The sequence below is a fragment of the Danaus plexippus genome, assembly GCF_018135715.1.
Source record: "Danaus plexippus chromosome 9 unlocalized genomic scaffold, MEX_DaPlex mxdp_24, whole genome shotgun sequence".
Taxonomy (NCBI): Eukaryota; Metazoa; Arthropoda; class Insecta; order Lepidoptera; family Nymphalidae; genus Danaus; species Danaus plexippus.
Genome location: NW_026869847.1, coordinates 3,935,345 through 3,955,897, shown reverse-complemented (window position 1 = coordinate 3,955,897; position 20,553 = coordinate 3,935,345). Strand labels below are relative to the sequence as shown.

At 36.9% G+C, this 20,553-nt stretch overlaps 2 protein-coding genes across 13 annotated transcripts in view; one reads left to right on the top strand and one right to left on the bottom strand.

Annotated features, from left to right (window-relative positions):
• Positions 1–15,893, top strand: part of LOC116767524 (kinase D-interacting substrate of 220 kDa B) — a 39,374-nt gene extending 23,481 nt beyond the window's left edge. For 10 of the 11 annotated variants that reach the window (XM_061527319.1, XM_061527326.1, XM_032657882.2 and 7 more), the window contains 23 exons: positions 757–977; positions 1,542–1,699; positions 2,357–2,560; positions 3,383–3,526; positions 3,818–4,115; positions 4,605–4,812; positions 5,171–5,308; positions 5,539–5,709; positions 5,930–6,046; positions 6,363–6,561; positions 6,836–7,015; positions 7,671–7,865; positions 8,276–8,543; positions 9,274–9,439; positions 9,731–9,909; positions 10,054–10,160; positions 10,382–10,540; positions 10,829–11,011; positions 11,876–11,978; positions 12,073–12,167; positions 12,246–12,263; positions 13,502–13,589; positions 14,794–15,893. In XM_061527319.1, coding sequence (XP_061383303.1) covers positions 757–977; positions 1,542–1,699; positions 2,357–2,560; positions 3,383–3,526; positions 3,818–4,115; positions 4,605–4,812; positions 5,171–5,308; positions 5,539–5,709; positions 5,930–6,046; positions 6,363–6,561; positions 6,836–7,015; positions 7,671–7,865; positions 8,276–8,543; positions 9,274–9,439; positions 9,731–9,909; positions 10,054–10,160; positions 10,382–10,540; positions 10,829–11,011; positions 11,876–11,978; positions 12,073–12,167; positions 12,246–12,263; positions 13,502–13,589; positions 14,794–15,578 — 4,384 coding nt within the window. In that variant the 3' untranslated portion in view covers positions 15,579–15,893. The remainder of the gene's footprint in view (positions 1–756; positions 978–1,541; positions 1,700–2,356; positions 2,561–3,382; positions 3,527–3,817; positions 4,116–4,604; positions 4,813–5,170; positions 5,309–5,538; positions 5,710–5,929; positions 6,047–6,362; positions 6,562–6,835; positions 7,016–7,670; positions 7,866–8,275; positions 8,544–9,273; positions 9,440–9,730; positions 9,910–10,053; positions 10,161–10,381; positions 10,541–10,828; positions 11,012–11,875; positions 11,979–12,072; positions 12,168–12,245; positions 12,264–13,501; positions 13,590–14,793) is intronic. The other variant, XM_032657887.2, reaches the window with a different exon arrangement.
• A 98-nt stretch (positions 15,894–15,991) lies between these two features.
• LOC116767526 (late secretory pathway protein AVL9 homolog) lies at positions 15,992–20,253 on the bottom strand. 2 transcript variants are annotated; one of them, XM_061527327.1, is made up of 7 exons: positions 20,062–20,253; positions 19,647–19,844; positions 19,077–19,308; positions 18,805–18,994; positions 17,738–18,462; positions 17,270–17,453; positions 15,992–16,966 (listed from the first exon to the last, which is right to left on the bottom strand). In XM_061527327.1, exons 1-7 carry the CDS (start codon positions 20,128–20,130, stop codon positions 16,648–16,650), a joined length of 1,917 nt encoding a protein of 638 aa, XP_061383311.1. In that variant the 5' UTR covers positions 20,131–20,253; the 3' UTR covers positions 15,992–16,647. The 2 variants fall into 2 exon arrangements, with proteins under 2 accessions (XP_061383311.1, XP_032513779.1); XM_032657888.2 differs by having other exon boundaries at positions 19,077–19,293.
• Between the last annotated feature and the right edge of the window lie 300 nt (positions 20,254–20,553).

Below are 20,553 nucleotides of genomic sequence, written 5' to 3'. Positions count from 1 at the left end.
TTATTGAGGTTCAGAATCTATTCAGACTCATCTCGAATAAAATCCAAAATGTATAGAAGTGAATTTCCATAACCATATACTTACGTCCAAAGTAAAAACAATGACTCATTTTCAGTTTATCAACTGAATTGTAGGATAATGTTGTAGATGTTTGTCAATCGTCTCAATTGCATTTTGAAATTATATTTAAAATGATCTTAAATACGTTGAGAATAGAAAACTGTAATTATGTGTCAAGCATTATTTCGGGATGTTTTCCTGTTTATCAATAATAATTAATTAATCGAAATCAAAAACATCGAGCTGCCATATATAATTTCAATGAATTCAATATCTCGTCCGTCAAATGCAAAATATGGCAATTTATTAAGGAGGATGAGGGTCTTGGTGGGTTTTATTTAGTGTAGCTAGTAGAGCCTCGTTGTGGTCAAGTTACTACAGCTGGACCGGGGAAGTACCACCCTCCCACAGAAAATCGGCGTGAACTAGTCTTTTATGGCAAGGTTCCGTCCGATAAGTGAGAGCTGGTTGCCCTTTCCTGTTTCCCACCCCTTCTTCTCCCAGTATGTTGATGTGTATCAACGGGTGATGGTAACTGCCTTCCTTCTGGTAGACCGTCTACTCTTTTGCCCCCTTTAGCATAAAAAAAATTAATAATTTAACCAATCGGACTGGGGCGTCTCACATAACGACATTAACCCATGGACGCTGGGGTATAAAACCTGTTGCAGTACAAAAAACGTGTATTATGTCCAGTTCCTTAGTATGGGCCGCTGGTCGACGTCATAGTGGTGTGGTGTCACGCCTGTTGTCTGCGGGTGCTCGTCCAAACTCTTGCGACAAGTACGCCACTTCGGCCCTCACGTGGGCGTCCCGGGCTGGAGACACGGCTTCATGCGCCGCGCTCCTGCGAGCTGGAGCCGATCCTAACACAGCTGGCATGTACTGCTGGACACCATTGCTGCAAGCTACTCACGGTAACCATATATAAATATAAACAAAAGCGATATCAGTAGTACTATTATATTTACGTGTAGAAAAGACTATACTGATAGTACACAAATAGTCTTAGCGACATGGTTCATGAACACATCCTTCAAATTTATACATTTCCGAACGCATTTAGTTTGTCACGTTGTCTTAAGTTTGAAGAAAATTAAAAACATCGAAGTATCCCAAAGTTGGTTGTCAGCCAAGCGTCCAAGACGTTTTGTTTACTGAGCTCATGTGAGTGCTATAATTACATATCATCTTTAAAATTAATTTTAGCCTCACTGAAAGATAACAATCAAACTATTATTTTTATCTACATATATATATATTTAAATAAATCAATGAGCACTCCGAAATAAAGCAATGGGATTAGAAGAGTTCATTGTAAGAAATAATATTGTGTTCATTTACCTTGCAATTTAATGTAGTTTTTATTAAAACTAAAAGAAAATCAATTATATAACGTTAATAACATCAAGGATATTGATAATTGTTTCGAATAAAATAAAAAAATAAAATTTATAGTTTTTTATTAATTTTATTTTTAGGTAACCACTTCGAAATAGTCCAAATGTTGCTGGAACACAAACCCAACGTGAACGCTTTAGATAAAGATGGTTGCACAGCGCTAGCTATAGCTTGCAAAGAGGGATATTATGATATCTCATTGGCCTTAATAAACTCTGGGGCGTATATTAACGTGCAGGTAAATAATTACATATACCTTTCCTGTGATAAATTAAAACATTTTGTGTCAAGTGACCTTCAAGGATAGTCTCCCTTGCCAACGCTGACACCTGATTCGATGAACCATCTCATAAGTCACGTCATATATCTTGGATGTCATTAATTATTTAATAAATCCAAGCAATTATCATAAATACGCCGTTTTCTACAATTATCAACATAATTTATTATCGTAGCGCTGCACTTCTATAACTACAGTAGAATTAATTAATTAAGACTAATTAAAATCTTGAATTTTCTTTCTCTTTCTTCCTCTTTCTCTCTCTTTGAGTGTGACCAATGAAATGCTAATGCATTCTTATACAAATAATTCTTTATTAATTTCTATTAAATTCAAGAACAGCAACAGCAATGATTGTTAGGCATAGTTATGTCTGTTATCGTTGTATTCGCTAATCTCTTAGTTACATGGACAAAATATAATTAAAACTCCAATATTTCACATTAATTAAGATTTATCTTTATTTTTGACCAACTTCAGAAAAGCCGAGGTTCTCTAGTGGTCTGTATTTTTGTTTTATGTTTGTTACCTCACTTTAGTTAGCTTTGGACTGGGCGAAACAGTTTCAATGATTTTTTTCTTAATCCAATTGTGTATGTCTTATTAATAATACAGGATCACTCAAAGGACACGCCCCTGATATACGCTGTGAAAGGTGGATACAAGAACATAGTGGAGGCTTTATTGAAGAAGCATGTGGATGTAGACCTGCCAGGGAAGGAAAAGAAGACGCCGGTTTATACGGCAGTGGAGAAAGGTCACGTCGCCATATTGAAGCTTCTGTTGGCTTCAAATCCTGATTTGGAACATTGCACTACCGTAAATAAACCATTTATAAACGTTTTCCTTAATACGTTTATAGCTAAGCAACAGCAATACCTAACTGAAAAAAATTAAATATCAAGAAAGAAATATTATTTAGGGACTTTTTTTTCCAATTTTAAATTTGTTCAAGCTTGAAATAAACTTTTTTTTTTTAGTATGATACGATCTTTCTGTAAAAATGTAGCCATTTAAAAAATCTTTTCAAATTTCGAATTTATTATTGATCCTTTTTTTTCTATAAGTACCTATATCGAAAAACAATCTGCACAAGATTTTTATCGAATAATTGTTTTCAATTTTTCTGTTCTGGATATTGCTCTTACGGAAAACATGGCCGCTGAGATAGAAGGTTGGCAGTGAAGTCCTTATATTTTAAAAATTTAAACATATCGTCAATTTTTTTTTCTATTATTGCACAAAATTTTCATAATATCATATCATAAGTAAAAATTTATATGTAAATTGTTCAAGTTATTTTTTTTTTTTAACATTGTATGCACCGGATTCGTAGTAAATTTTTTTTGTATACAATAATTAAAATCTGCGTCGCCTCCATATTTTTCAAAACATTTTTTATTTATTCATCTTTACTACATTGTTAGTTAATAATTAATACATCAACTAGTTAATAATTAATACATCAACACGTGCTTACAACGACATTCCGACGTGTACATTTCGAAATATTTTTAAATCCGCCATTACCATACAAGACCAACACTTCACTAGCAACAGCTTATAGACAAATATCCGTTATTGCTAGATTTAAGCTTAAGCCATATAAATAAATAAAACTATTATGGTTTTATATATTAGAGCGGTGACACGGCCCTCCTGCGTGCTGTGCGGTCCCGGAACGCAGAAATGGTGGCCTTGTTACTGGAGAGACGAGCTCGTGTCGCAGCCGCTGATAACAGGGGAGACACCGCGTTGCACGTTGCTATGAGGGCGCGGTCTAAGGTGATACACACACACACAAACAAATACACCCAAATACACACACGCACGTAATGGTAAACACATTCGGATGCCAGTATAGTATAGTAGAATAGCATATACTCAGTCAGACACTCGCCCAAACATACTGACAAATGTACAACATGAATAGATTCGCATGTATAGACAAACGTACTCACACATGTAAATATTATACATATTAGAAACTATAATGTACTAAAAATTAAATTTATGTATTTGTATACAAATAATATAGTTTGGATCGGTTCATCACCCACACATTTACTCTTGCAGCAAATTGTTGAAATCCTCTTGCGGAACCCAAAGAACAGCCAGCTCTTATACAAACCGAATAAGATGAACGAAACTCCATACAACATAGATATGAGTTACAACAAGACGATATTGGGACAAATATTCGGAGCTCGTAAGCTAAACACCAACGAGGACAATGAGAATATGCTCGGATACGAACTGTATAGCGCGGCGTTGGCTGACATGCTCTCAGAACCGAGTCTCTCAGTACCGATCACTGTGGGGCTTTACGCTAGATGGGGTTCAGGGAAATCATTTCTGCTTAATAAACTTAAAGGTAATAGTTTACTTAATGTCATCTAGATACAGAAAAATTATAATCTTTACGTCATACCAAAAAGACAGAGGACATCACAATGCATGAATATGACAATTGAATTCATAAGTAATATGCACATTCTTCATTTTATAAACTTACCTACAAAAATGTATGGTTACAAAGTTTTACTCTCAATGTAACATTGATAATCAAATTTGGAGCCCAATTAATTGAAACGACTCCAATGTTATTAGAAAAGATGTAAGAATAGCTTCCTACTTAATACGACCACAACTTATAAAATTGTCTTTTTTCACTTGTTCTAAATTTGAATATATCTTATTTGTTCTAATTTCAAAAACCCCAAAATGATTAAAGAAGATATCAAAAGCTCCCCTTCTTTATACCACTTCAGTATACAAAGTTTCTCGTCTATTCTAAATTTGATTGTTCCAAATTCGTTCTAATTTCAAATGGCATGCTAAGTTTCAAGTGGCATTATTTCAGAGGAGATGAAGAACTTCGCTCGTCAGTGGAGCGAGACCGGGTGGTCGTGGTCGTGGGCGGTGTGGTGGGGCGCGTGGCACGCCTCACTGGCGGTGGCGGCGTGTTCCTCTATGGCGGGCGCTCCCTCGCACGTGGCGCTCGCGCTGCTGTTCGTGCTTTTCGCCGCCATGTACCTCGGTTTCTACCTGCTGTGGTACTTAGGGAACAGGTGAGAACAGAATTATGTAAATGTGTTGTCTGTTATGCGTAAGATATATATTTAATGCGTTTCATGGGTATCGAATTAACCGGCTCTTTGGGAGAATTTTAAAAAAATATATTTATTTAAAAATTGGTATTCTGTATATTTATGACTTTGTAATCACTATAGTTATTCTATGTGAATAAATGAGCCCATATCTTATACATATCATTTTGACGCTAACCAACAGAAGAATTGTAATAAAAAGTAAGGACTTTTTTAATATAAAGTCTGCATTTATTATATTTGGCTTTCTACAATTACATCAAAAATTTTGCACAAATGAAAATTAGTTTTATTTATCAATACTTTTTCCTATATTTAGATATGAGTGGTGGTGGGCGGGCGGTATGGTTGCTGCGTTAGGACGGCGATTCAGCTCTTTATTGTTGCTCCTACAAGTTGTTTTCTGTCACCCGCCAGGCCCAAATGACCCTCGCGCTTTACCCGCAACGCCTATTAGGTAATTATGATGACATTTACTCGGATCATTGTTTTATAGCCTTAAAATTATAATGTGCTCTATCGTACCGCTATATAAAAAGCTCCACTATTAAATCAAAACCTTTTGACAATATTTAGATAGAATTTTTAGTATTGGGCTAAATATGTACATAACAAATGATTTCATTTATACAATAGAAGTCTTTGACAAAACGTCTTAAATACATGAGACATTATTCTACTCCACAGATTTCACTTTACAGAGGGTATGAAGAGTGGCCCGGGACAGGAGGGTGAAGCTATGGTGGTGCAAATGTTAGGAAGTCTTGCTGAGGCTCTGGAGTGTCAGTACGGCAGAGTCTGTACAAGACTGGCGAGAGCGTTCAGACCAAGGCCGTTGTCATCGACATCAGGGTGGAAGTAAATAAAATTAATATACCGATATAAGTAAAAAGCAACAAGCAGAACTTAATACCTTATCGTCTGTAGACTTATATGAACTGAGCCTATAGAAAACGTTGCCGTAAATATATAAAACTAATTAGAAAAGAAATAATACATACAAAATAAATAATGTACAGATAATGATAAGTTATGTTATACATAGAATAGATTTGATTTTTTTATATCTATATTTCAGATGGAGGAAGGCGTGTTGCATTCCACATATAATAACATTCGAGCTGAGCTTCATATGTGTGCTGCTGGGTGTCTGTGTGCTGGTGTTGTATCTCACCGACCCTGAGGAAGATCCAAGGTGAGAGAGCTTATCTATATCTATATATTTGTCTATGATACTACATTATATTGTTTGTTGTTTAATTTGAATTTATTTAACCTAAGCAAATAGCTCACGCTATGAGATATACTTTTTATATAAATGAGATGGAGTTTCTTTAGAAGTTTTGTATACCATTATAATTTCATTGAATAATAAATAATATTTATATGACACCTATATATTATTAAATTAAGCTACCAAAAACGTTGTTTATCTCTTACCTTCTTAATTTAATTTTCATTGAGTAATCCCTCTTTTGTATATATTTTAAATATTCGTTATATATTTCCAGTCGTCGTGACGTCCGTCAGGGGGTGATGGTAGGGGCGTGCGCGGCTGCTGGTGCCGTGCTCCTCGCTAACCTGTACGCTGGAGCACGTGCTCTAGCCGCGCTTGCTCTGCCGCCGCGAGCACGTCTCGCACGTGCTCTGAAAAGGGATCACGCTCACACCGTCGCGTTAAGGCCGGAGGTTCAGGCACTCACTCACACCGTTAGTACATTTAACTGAAAACGATTAAAGCAATGAAATAAAATAAAACATTTCTATATATATTACATTTTGTTTTCGAAGTAAAAATTAATTTCTGGATAATTTTTGTAAGTGAGTGAGAGTGAGTTTTTGTAAGTGCCTTTCTAAGTAGATTATATAGAGTTTGTTGTTATGGCATAATATTTAAAAATATTCTGCTCACTATTACAATGCTACTCATTATTATAATTTCATAAAATGTTTAAAGTTTCTTACGACGCGTGTATATTGTCAGGTGTCGTGTTTGGACGCGTTCACTGGCCAGCAGACACGGCTAGTAGTTGTCGTGGACGCTCTGGACAGTTGTGAGCAGGAAAAGGTTCTGGCGCTGCTGAACGCTGTTCACGCGCTATGTTCCGACCCCCGGAGCCCCTTTATACTGCTCCTGGCAATCGACCCGCACATCATCAGCAAGGTCCGATCACATTCAATTTATTTCGTTGCAGGTTTTTTAAATTCGTGTCCTCGAGAATAACATTTTGTTATTAATAACGGTGTCGGATTAATTTGTAGGAATATAAAATATATTAAAAACGTCAAATTAAACACTTAGCTTCTGCTTATTAGACTCAAGGATCTACAGCAGATTCAATGACCTGCAAAGGAATTTTTTAATACCGCGCTTGTTTAATCCGGCACTGGTAAATATCAATATACAGATTATAAATAGCCATACATAGATTAGCGTTTGTCCGTCATTTGAAAACTTTATCGCGAGTTGAATATAAATCAAATAATATTTATTAATATAACAGAACATTAGGTAGTACCAATAGATTGATAACATTTGAAATGCGCAGGTTGCTTGGATGGAGGTCAGTTCATATGTTCGATGTCGGGTTGCTCCCCGTTAGTTGTCCAACAGTATATGTTGTGGATAATATTGTTCATGTGTGCTTGCATGATTCCCTTTTTTTTTGGTCCTTTGAATAAAGTATTGGTGTTGCATGACACTGCCTCCTGTACCTCGGAGACGTGACCGATTTTTATATGATTTGCATTATATTTTTCGTTTCTATGTAATGTGAGTTCTAGTTTGTATATATCTGTGACGTTGCTGTATCTGTTAGGCGGTAGAAATAAACAGTCGACGAGCGTTCTCTGAGAGTAACATCGGAGGTTGGGACTACCTTCGTAACATGGTACAACTGCCTTTCTACCTGCAAAACTCAGCGCTGAGGAGGGTGAAGGTCGCTCAGCAGACTGCCGCTAGACGGATGCAGGCGCTAGCCGTCGACGACTTCAGTACATCGCTACAGAGATCCGTAAGATTACAAGATCGCTTTTATTTTAACTGTGATTGTAACTTTTGATTGACACTAGGTACTTCAAAGCTTATACAAACCGTTATCTTATTGATTGGATTTTTCAAAAGTAAATAATATAACTTCTTGGTTCAAAACTGGTTTAAAATTCAGAAGAATTCAGTGTCATTACTTCAGTTCACTGAATGAATTGGTCTGTAATGTAAAAAATATTTGAATAGATTAAAATTTATTTGTGACAAAATAAACGGTGAATAGATATTCTAAGAAATTTTACAAAAAACAAAATTTCAGTTTCTCTAAAATGCCACATAGTTAGAAACTGTAAGAAATTCTTCCTACTATAAAATCAAATAATTACCTCATTCATAAATAATTAAATAATGTTTGAACTTCACTATGTCGTGTAGGTATCAGCCCGTCGGTTGTCGTCTACGTCAGAGTTGATGTCCAGTCAAGAGCGGATCAAGGGTCGCGGGGAGGTGAGGGGTGAGGGTGGTCGTGGTCGCCTCCGTCCGTCAGAGTCCGTGGCGTCCTCGGTGGCGTCGGGTCTGCACCGCCCCGCGCCGGCCCCCGCGGGTGCCGCGGATCTCGGCCGGGTGCTCCTCACTGACGATTACTTCAGTGACGTCAACCCCAGGAGTATGAGGCGGCTCATGAACGTGCTCTACGTCACTGGTATATACTTGATTGCTTCTTTGTATATGTTTAGTTTAATATATCAATATCCTAACGACAATTCTGTGCTGATTGTTTTTTATCATTGATTTAAATGAAACTAATAGTTTTCGCGTATTTTATTATTTTAAAAACTACATACTCCCGACGTATCGGTTACTTTGCAGCAACCGTGATCACGGGCAGATGAGATGTGTGAGTATGTAGTTTTCGTAACATACATAAAGTTAAATTACTGTACATATTTTCTATGTCATATAAATCGATAGGTAACAAAATTTATACTGAAATTAAGGATCAAAATTAATTGAGTAAATTTCGTCAAAGTAAGTACCTAGGTGGATACAAAGACTATGTAGGGAATTTGATGTTAATTGCAAAAAAGTCATTCAAAAACCTGTCGGTATATTAATCACGTACTAAAAGATTATATAGCAAAGTTATGTAAAGATTTTATTCGATAACTATTTACTTAGATGCCTACATTTTTTGTTAGTTGGTACTCGTAATTCGTCATAAAGATATTGTTCTTTAAAAAGGTTAATAATGTAAAGATACATAATATATTTAACTTTAAACCTTGTGAACAATCAAGGTTTAAGTCATGTTAAGGTCGTACTTTCTTTATTTTAATTTTACTTTTCTTGCCTTTTTCCGATTTACATTGAAAAACTAATCTATAGTTGATTGCTCATGTTTTAAACAGCTATAAATTTTTCATAATCCCCAGGTCGTCTCCTGAAAGCTTTCCAAATAGAGTTCAACTGGTACCAGCTCGCGTCGTGGGTAAACCTCACGGAACAATGGCCTTTCCGAACCTCCTGGATCATCTATCACCATGAAACATACGAAGAACACATCGAGGACTCCACTTCACTCAAACACATCTATGACAAGTATGATCTAAATCAAAAACCCCAAAAAAATTCTCATAGGCTATTTTAAAAGTTTAACGGGTTCCAGATGTGTATCTATTACCTAAAACTCGTTAAAAAAATATGCATTTAATATTTGAACCACTTTGGAAATCAAACGTCAAAATAACGAGACTAAAATATTCACAAAATACTGTATTTTGTGAGGTCTAAAGATGTTTTTGATAACAGACGGTCCATGGTCCATACCATCCAGCGACTACATTTTTGTTCAGACGTGTCGAGACATATAGCCCTTTGTTTTAATGACAGAGTTAAGCCTTCGATGGGCGGTCTCCGTGAGGCCAGCACACTGATCGAGTTGGATCGCGACGAGCGTAAACTGGAAGTATTCCTGAGCTTCCACCGGTCCACACTCACCGCCGCTGATCTCAAGATATTTCTGCCGTTTACTATCAACTTAGATCCCTACATCAAGAAAGTCATTAAAGGTTTTTGTCATTTATTAATTTTCCTTTTTAATCTAATGCGATGTTTTAATATGTTTTGTGTATATAAAAAAAAAATCATTAATAGAATTTTTTTTTTGTCGGTTTAGAGTAGATTATCTTCCATGAACCGCATTAATGTTTCAGAGGAGCACGCGCAGGCCGGTGTCGAGGAAGACCTCGGAGCTAGCGGGGCCGCCTCCATGTACGCGAGCAACAGATCACAGCAGGCTAAACCCTTCCACAAGAAACAGGTAGGGCGTACAACAAACTCACCAAGAAAATCAATACTATGAAACATCCCGACATATAAATAAATTTTACGTACATACATTACACTTTAGAAGTTGGGTATATTTCGATCATTATGTGGATTATGTGTAGAAGTCGTGTTTCTAAGATTTTTTTGCAAAGGATTTACTTAATCTGATCTTCCATATAAATATATATAATAATTATACTTTTGTGTGATTAGCAGAAAATCGTGGCACAGTCTGTCGTGTCCGGTACACAGCAGTGGTCGAGCTGGCACCACTCCGTGCCGCCGCCGCAGACCTACGTCCAGGAAGCATCACAGTCACAACCGATGGCGGTCAACCCCGTCGTGCTACTCAAAACTGCTTTCCCGGGATTAGTACGTGATTTTGAAATTCTATATTCGTAATTAATATTTTTTGTCAATTTAAAAATGTACAGATACGACGTGGGAAATATTGTTCATTAGACGATTTTCTGAAATAATAGTTCGATAACATTAAACATTGATATTTAAAAACGCGGGCAAATATCAAAATGCGATGAGTATGAAGTTTTAATTTGCGAGCTCTCTTTTCCTTATATGCAAGGAATGCTCACTAATTCAAATTGTAAAAACAAACAAAACATTAATTAAAAATTATAATTAATAATTTTAAACCGTCAGGGTGACGTGTCAACACTACGGCTATCCACGATGAGTACGGAGCGTGTGTGCGGGTTATGTCGCGTGGCGCTGGGTGGGGTGGTGGGAGGAGGGGGAGGGGGCAACACAGCCGCCGCAGCGCTCATGAAGCACAGGGTGTGCGGGCTGGTGCTGACCGTGTGCCGGCTGGATGACCTCAAACCGGTCAGTTTACTTCCTGGAGACCACTACTAGTTGAGGACAAATTTACACACTGAAGTTGAAAGTAAAATATTAAAGCGCGTTGTCATAATAGAGCTCACGGTTCCTTGGGAGACCAAAGTCCCCAAAGACCATGCCATCAAGGTCAACAAGTATTACGAGCTCACTAACGAACTCACTAAGAATAGGTTCGTTGTAAATTTGTAGCGGTAGAAGTGGGAGCGAGAGGTATAACAGCCAAATCCAAAGGCCTGTCAAGAATTAGCATCAGTTCATTCTTGAAACGTGCGTCGAAGGCACTCCTAGTAGGTTCGTTTCAAATTTGGTTAGGTAGAGAGAGGAGCTTGGACAGTGGAGGTAATCGTTAGATGGTGGTCCCACCTGGGTCGCAAGTCCCATGCACTGTTGAAGCTCCTCTCCCTGCAACGCGATGGACCCGGCACCCGCACGGTGAATCCATTGAATGCTTAGAGGTTCCGTCTCTTAGTCTGAGAAATGATATAAAATTCCAGAGAATATTTGCGTCTCATACACCCAATGGCCAGTACTAATACATTAAATTTAAATAAATGGATTTTTTTTTTAATAGATAATTAACTGCAGATTAAGTTACACTATTAATGTTATTTATTATCTATACAAAGGAAGGCAGATATATTAACCGATAAGTTGGAACCTCATTCTTTTAGGTTCCGAGCTTTAACTAAATATTCATACATATAATATTATTCTCCTTACGTAATGTGCGAAGTACTAAGCTTTGGATATCTTTTTATAAAATCTACAAGTTCTTACTATGAGATTAGTTAAAGTATGGAGTTGTTCTAAGGAATGCTGTATCATAATATATGTCTGTTTTTGTTTCAGTTACTAGACTTACCGTTCGGTGATTGGGAGCTTTTCAAAATGCTCATATTGAATCTGCGAGATCTCGAAGCCAGTATGCCGACTAACACGCCGGCCGTCACCGGTTAGTCGACTGCTTAAACAATATATCTTTATAAAGCACGATTTACGTTATATTAATTATATTCTAAGATTATCTGACGTTATTTTAATTTCAGTCATACAAGAGAAACCCGTTGATGCGGAAATAGACGTGAAACAACGACCGTCCCTCGAGCACCAAAGAAGTCGCCCCACCAACGTCGAGAAACAGGTTAGTTACATGCATATAATGAGTTACATCATAATAGGCCTGTAAATATATTATTAACGTACCCATTTACTATTGCAGCCTTACGCGGAATATCAGGTACAGATGGGTTATACGTGTTAGTTTGGTACAGTAACGATAGAATTAGTTTTAGATACACTAGTATCCAAAATTATACCATCATATATCTTATGCACTGTACATTAAGAACCATTTTCGCTTGCCAGGAAATTAATAAAACCATAGCACGATATAGTATAACGTAAAATTAGTGTAGAATATTGTGAACGACGAAAGTTTCATGGTAATGGGATATTTAGATTAACACTAGACACTACACTGATTTTGTTTTATTGAGTGCATTTAGGTACATAAACCAATATTTGGAATTGTAGTGTTAACTATTTAGTATATCTTTTTAGGGAAAAATTAATGTTTAAAAGAAACTCCTTACAATATCCAGTACGCCATCTTGGTTCAAGTGACGTCACAGACTTAACCTTACAATGTCATGCGAACTAAAGAAAATAAAACATTCATCTCCATAGATTGAAGATATTTGTTTCAAATGCGTTTGCTAGATTACACTCGAACAAATGTTGTCATCTAAATATTTTTCGATTTAAGCGATACTTTTAATTTTTTTTTAATTAACGTTAATTATTGAATTAATTAAATGCACTAAAATATTTCGGAACTATAATCATATATCTTATAAACATTGATTTAAACTTTACAAAAGGAGCTCATTGAAATTTTCATTGTAAGTTTATTTTAATTTTTATTATATATAAATAATAAATGTATAAGTATCTTAGTTTAAATTCTTTAACTAAGCTAACATCTTTGAATAGTTCCGTTCTATCTGAGACTAGATGTCGATTTTCATATTTTATTGTATATTTAATATAATATGCAATTCAGAAATAAAAACGGAGGTAATAAATGTGGTGACAGAGATACTACGACAGTCTGATATAAATACAGGCTGAGTTATAACATAACAGAGAATCATCTTAACAAGACGCCCAGATTTCATGTTTTAAAAAGATTACATGTACGTAGTTTCACATGTTCTTTCGAATAAACTAAAGTTGCGTCAAAGGCTATAATTTTTGTATATAATTGTTAATTAAAATATATATATATTAATTAATTTATTTATTCAACCAATTGCTGTTAATCAATCACCCTAAAAGTAGAAAATTCATTGAGTGATATCAATCTCTCGACAGTCGTTATTTAACAGTCTGCTGTCTATAGAACATCCAGTCGTGGTTGGTGCGATGTTATCGGGTCGTATATAATTTTCTATTAATTAATATCTTCATGTCCAGGTAACACTGGAGGAACAGATGATATGTGGAGCGCTGCAGACCCTGAACGAGGAGGCCATGGAAGACCTGCTGCAGTCGGAGCCCACAGGTGAGGCTCCATCCTTGTCCCGCTCCCCCTCTCCCTCCCGCAGCCCCTCCCCCTCCCCCTCGGAGGCCGAGCCCCGCGCACCCCACGTGGTCGTCAATCTGTCCGACGATGTCTTCCTGTAATAACATGCCCCCTTTCGAATATATCGTCAAATAGTTTAAGTCAATTTTTTTCGTAAGATATTTATTGTATACGATACGCGCTGTAGAGATGTTCCTATTTTAAATTCCTGTATATTTATCGTGTACTTACTTAATATTAGAATTTTTGAATCACTTTAGTTTTTGCTGCTGTGAGTGCCGAGTACTTGTGATGTTATCTATGAAAATGTCTGTTTTGTCAGAATATAAATAGGCAGGGAACTAACAGTTCCAAATCTCAATTCGCCGATCATGAACTTAATTATTCATTTTATTATATAAGTTTATTTGTTATTACACACTCTTATGTTAAGCATTGCTCATAATTTTTCCGTGCCTATATCTCGCACGTTCACTTGGTATGTTTTATTATGTTGCTACTAAATAAGTAAATGTATTAAGTTTGATCCGTAAGCTTAGTGAAATACGTTAAATTAATTTTGTTTTGTTAAGTAGATTTTGGTCATTCCTATTTATTTGCGTTATCATAGTTAGTAATGTTCGGCTGTGTCCAGTCCTTCCGGTTGTGAAATGTGAAAACCTTAATTAAAATTAAGATATTTCAATATTAGTGCCATTTTTGATAAATTTTACATCCCTCTTACCTTGTTCTTTGATGTAATATTATTAACAGAAGGTATCGTGTAATTGCCTTTTCGACTTTATATGGAAGTGATATTTATTGAAAGTGTTAAATTTTTTTAAATATCCCAATGTTATTTTAAGTTTAACTCGTAAGTTGTAACAATCTGGATACCTATGTTACATGGACGGTACCTACCCGTCTTGACATATCATGCTCAATAACTAAGTAGATTGACTCACTTACTGTAGTGATAGAGCTTATTAGAAAAATCATATCAGTGGATATTATAACCCATAGAATGTAGAGTGAGAAATCTTTCATAATTCCAATTTTAAAACCATTCCGAGGAATTTATAATCCTGTTTTAATGTTAATAAAAATTTACAATAATGAAAGGTAGTTTTATTTTTGGTCCTCATCGTATAATCGAGAGGGGTCGCGGCCGCCTCGACCGGAGCTCATGACGGTGTTGTTACAGCCGGGGCTCCAGCGACCGCGGACCGCACGCCCGCCGTCAGCTTCCGTGTGGAGAGTGACGACGACGGACACGTTTCGTTCACGTGTCGTCCGCGGTCCCGCCGGCCGCCGCGTGCCCGGCCCTCCTCGCTGCGCCTCTCCGACGAGCCCACGCCGCGCCTGGCTGCAAGATCCCTCTCTGTGGAGGACTCGCGCTCCGCCCCCACTTCCAATGTCGCCTCGCGGACGGCGGATTCCCTGCGTCACGTAAGCTCAGCTGAACGCCTCACTCGTCTCAAGGACGAGATCATGTCCCGCGACAGGAGCCCTCCTCTAGTCGATGGACCCGCGAGCGACGACGAGTCAGCGCCGCTGGTGTCCTCGCCCCCGTCCACGCCGGCGGCTCCCTCGACCGCATCCCCACCGGCCGGCTCACCATCACCGTCACGGACAGAACCCGTGGGCGCTCGGTCCTTGAATGTGGATTGCGTGGACCGCAGCTCGCAGGAGATGACGGCCAGTACGGACTTCTCGCCCCGGTCGGACCTCACCGAGGCGGAGTCGTTGCGGGGCAGTGCGGGTGACTTGGAGTTACTGCCGGGCGGGAGGAGTGTGAACGGCTCGTCTCGCCGCGGACTGACACGAAGCGGGAGTGACGCGTCTCTGTCACTGTCTGTGGAACCCTATAACATGCGGGTATTGTCGCGCGGCGTGACTGACGGCTCGCGGGGTCTATGGCGGCAGGACGCGTTAGATTCCATAGAAAGCGCGCCGCCGTGGCCTCTTGAACCCGACTCCGCGGTATGATTAGAACAAAACAGGAGATATGCTGCAACACTCCTGGCTCCTGGAACGACCTTCGCCGGAAGCGTGGTCAAGAAGTTCAAGAGAATAGACGCCGATATAAAACATATGTATCACACGTAGCTTGGTACATGGAATTTCTGTTAAATGATTTACGTTTCGGCAGACTCTGTTTGTATGTATATCACGCAGTCCGAGTACTTCAAGATACTTATTGGCTCGTACTTAAACTCTGCTATTTTTACTCGCTTATTTGCAGTTATTAATGTTGTATTTAGATTTTTGAATAATATATAAGTCGCTGTAGATTCAAAATTATTTCCATTTGTTTTTCTTTCCTCTTATGAAATTAATGAAAACTATTATTATTCGATAAATAAATTCCGATCTATTATAGGAGAAAATGAAATAAAATATTAATGTTTACTATAAATTATATTACCAACAAATTTAAAAGTATAATATATTAGAGATCACAAACTATAATACAAAACATGTATTTAATTTGATTGCAGCTACGTTTCTAACTCGACGATTAACATTTTTCATTTGTTTTGAACCAGTTCTTGGAAGCGGTAAATTTATAGACGCTGACCAATTTAAACGACCTTTGACCTTTGACTTCGCACTTATTAAATCCCTGTAGTCAGTCGATGATCGCCGAAACATAGTGACAAATGTTAATTATATATATTTTTAACATTAACAGTATTGACAAATATTTGACAATATATGGCATTATCTGGAAGTAACGACAAAGCAAGCTATCCGATGAAGTACATAAAAAGGTTAAGCATTGATTACTACAGTTGTAACTATGTAACAAATACAGGAGGTTTGACGTAAACACTATCTGAGTAGTTGTTAAAAAAAAATTACTCGATCACGTAATAAATTAAATGTACATCGATAATCGGAGATGTAAAATTCTTAAGTCTGTACAACGCTGAAACGTGATAGAGAAAAAAAAATATGTAAAAAACAATCTAAAAAAATATATGAGAATTTATCACACAAGAAACGATCGCATGAGACGGGGGACGATAACCTTCTACTGTTCAAGTATCACACATTAAATGACTCTTATGTTGGTGACGTCGATGGCGGGGTCGAGTCGCTTGTCGGGAGGATCCGGGAGGCGGCGGTTGTCGTCTTCCAGTTGACCCGTCGCGTCATCTGCTTCTACAGCATCGCTCACGTCGCTCAAGTCGACCACGTCCGGGTCGGTGGGCGCGGTCGTGGGCGCTGTGAGCGCGCTCCACCAGCCCGATAGCGCGCCGCGAGCATGTGACAGCGCTCCGCCCACGGCCCGCGACGTGCTCGCCACAGCCCGCCCCGTGCTCGCCACGGCCGCCGTCACCTTACGACCGCCCTCCGTAGTCGACATAGTACTGAAATGATTACAACACAATCACATTCACAGTCCCTGGGAATGGAGTAAAATTTAACATATATTGATAAACATCAGTCAAAACTATTTGAGGTTAAAAGATTTCTCTTTATGTACTGTGCTTTTATAAACATTAAATTGTCCATCTAGATTTTAGACAACTACGTTGTCTGGAACAAAAACCGTCCATTTCCACAAATATTACCAGACTCAATTTCTCGACCAACTTCACACAATTTCTGTATCTGACAAATAACACGACGATCCCAAGTAATCTATTGCAGGTAATAGTTTTCCAACTCACTGTGCCAATTTTAACTTCATGTCAGCGACAGATAGCTGTCCAGAAAACGGATGCATAGGAGTCAGGTTCATGAATGGTTCTATGTTGGCATTGTTTGTGGCTTTCAACCACTTGTCGTAGGCTGGTGTCGCTTTGAAGGCTGTCATGAACTGAGCATTATAAGATTCCATCTCCCGACTCCCTTCTGCGGATAAGGAAATTAATTTTTAGTTCTGAAAATAGTGTAAAATATGTTTTACGTAATTACTCTTAAATAAATAAATGATAACATCCGAAGTATTTTATTGAATCCTTATTCTGAAAGTTATAAAGAAAGAAAGTAAAATAATATAAGGATTATTTAAAAATAAAAATCTTTCCTTTTCACTTAAATTCCACACAGTACAATTTTAATATCAATCATTGAATACAAAACTACTACTAAGAACACAGATAAATGAAAATGAATATAACAAATTAATTTATTACCTGGTAATAATGAAGTTCGTAATAAGTATATTAAATAACTAGCAAATTGATCCCGTATCCACGTGTCGCCCTGGGAGGAGGCGTGGCGGACCACGTGATCCGCAAACCTAAGATCTTCAGTATTGAGAACCAGCTGACGTCTTAAACTCATGTCAGCTGTTTCTATCCTCATTTCGTTCAGCTCGACCAAGACATCAAATAGCTGCCTCTTCTGTTTAAAAAGAACATTCGAAGCTCCAACAACAAAACCCTTCACAGATGTGTCTGACAGCAGATCTAAATATTGCAGTGACAAGTACGGTAAACATATGTAGCCATCCTCAAACAAGCTCAAGGGAAAACCACATTCAGTTTGATCTAATTGTCCCGTCAGATTGTAAAGACCATCAACACTCATGTCTCTAGCCATTGTAGGGCTTTGCTGTGCTTCGGACAGTGGTTTTTGTACCTTATATTTTTCTCCTATACTGTGACATTTTTCCCTTCCAGCAGACAGTTCTTGTCTATCAACAACATCAGATAGGATTGATTCATCAAAACTTTGACGGCTGACTCTGTCCTTTTCCTCAAACAAATTTCCAGTTTCTTTTGGAGACAATTCATCATCTGGCTGATTTGTCCCATTTAATGCGTCCTCTACAACATCTAAAGCATCATCAATGCTGTCTTCTGTAGTTTTTTCTTCTGGTATCACAGTAGGTATTGGTGAAAGTGGTCTAGACAAACTGAAATATTTAAATTGATCAAGAATTAAATAGCTTTTTAATAAAATATATACCCCAACACACAATATACATCATGAATCATCATAATTTTTGTTTTATAAGATTGTACCGGTTTTTGGCTCATAGCAGTCATCATAAATAAGAACTATGGCTACCACATCATATCATACCAATGATAAATTCAATATTTTGAAGCTTAAACACAATACTTAGACAATAGATATATGCCAAAAACATTTTACAAAACTATTTTTATTACACCTATATTGATCAAGAATCACAAAGCTCTTCTATAACAATAAGTTTTGACTGAAAATATCAATAAAATTTAGTTAAACTTACACTACATTAGCAGATTTAGTCAATCCATACTCCAGACATTGCGGTAAAAGAGAGACAAGAGTCAACAATGCGGTTGACAGTGAACCGGCTGGCGATCCATAAATAAGAACCTTCTGACGTAACAGTAACAGTTTAAACAACAATAAGGCTTTATGTCTCCAGTTTTCTACTAACTTCTGCACTGATAAACCTGAGAATGTAATTGTTACATATCACACTACCTTAAGGACTTAATTATTATCAATAGATATAACTATATTAAAAAAAGATACCTTCAAGGGTCTGATCAATTTGAACAGGACAACTATTGAGATGTTTAAAAGCATCTTCTAAGAGCTTGGTCTGGGAAAAGTCACCCTGGAGGAACCAAGCCCTCACCACAAGTTCCACCTTTACAGACAGACGACCAAACAATGGAGCTCGGCAAATAACACATACGCTCTTTTGGACAGAACTTCTGGTCATATCTTCCGTTTTCTGAGCAACTTGCTGAAATATTACAAACTATAAATATTTTAATATTATTGATACTATTTTAACACATAAAAAGTGAAAAAAAAAGTAGATTTTTCAGCTGTATTAGCCACTTAGACATTAAAATGTGAAAGAATAAAATTAGTTCTAGAAAGAAAATGTAGATAGACTAAACAGTTTTAAAGTTATTATTGATTGATGCTATATTCAAAATATCCATTTTACATCTTCACAATCAGACAGCGGATTCATTTTAAGTTAAAAATTAAAACTAAAAGTGCAAGCAAAATTTATAACACAATAAATTTTCAGACTTTTTAAATGTCATAAGTAATTAGTAGAAAGAAATGTAATTTTACAACACAAACCTCTATGGGTATTTGTCGAAAACATGATATACCATAAACAGTGTGAGCAGGTTCAGTCAATCCGGGTAAGCTGAAGAATATTGTGTCTGATAAGTAGTTATGCGAGCCATCTGGCAGAGCTAAAGCTGGAAGATATCGCCAAGCTGCTGGTAATTCAGATGGATGACCAGGAATTAACTCTGGGTAACAATGCTCGACCTGAAAAGATTTTGTTTAAATAAAGTTTGGTTTCTAAATATAATTAAGTGAATATTTTTTTACATATATAGATTTAACTAAACTAATCTTAATATACGATTTCGTAGGGCAAGGAAAAACTTAATTTTATTATTAGAAAATCAGTAAGTCGACTTGATAAAAGCGAAGGTCTAAGCATAAGTTACGATAAGTATCGATTGGAAGCAATGACGCCTACCTGGCAACCTTTTTTATGATGGAAACCAACCACTATAATGTTTAAGACTGGTTCATTGATATACGACATGTTTCCTAAGAAGTCATTTCATTAATAATATACTCATATTTAATTTTTGTGTTCGTTTTTTATATTTTTTAACATTTGCACTCTAGAAGTTTGACTGTGAACATTGCTAAGTTGCTTACTATTTCTGACGTTGACAGATGAAGTGTCATTAATTATAGATTATTATTAAAGTTCCTTTATGCTAAGTAGTTGTTACATACCTCTTATTTGATAATATTTCAACAAATAATAGTGCATCATTATAATGAAGTTTTGACAAATTCATTAAATTCATTCCTATATCGAAGATTAGATAGAAAACATTATTTGTCTTCAAAAAATATATATAAAATCTTTGAGAGAAAAACCTTTAGAGTAAAAATATTTTAGAAATATATAATTTGTTAGTATACACATCGAGTTAATGAGAGATTGTTGAGAGTT

Coding starts and splice junctions, on each gene's coding strand:
- LOC116767526 (XM_061527327.1), bottom strand. CDS start 20,130: ATGTCGTATATCAATGAACCAGTCTTAAACATTATAGTGGTTGGTTTC. Junction 18,463..18,804: donor ACTAAATCTGCTAATGTAGT/GTAAGTTTAACT, acceptor TAAATATTTCAG/TTTGTCTAGACCACTTTCAC. Junction 16,967..17,269: donor ATGAAGTTAAAATTGGCACA/GTGAGTTGGAAA, acceptor TAATCATTTCAG/TACTATGTCGACTACGGAGG.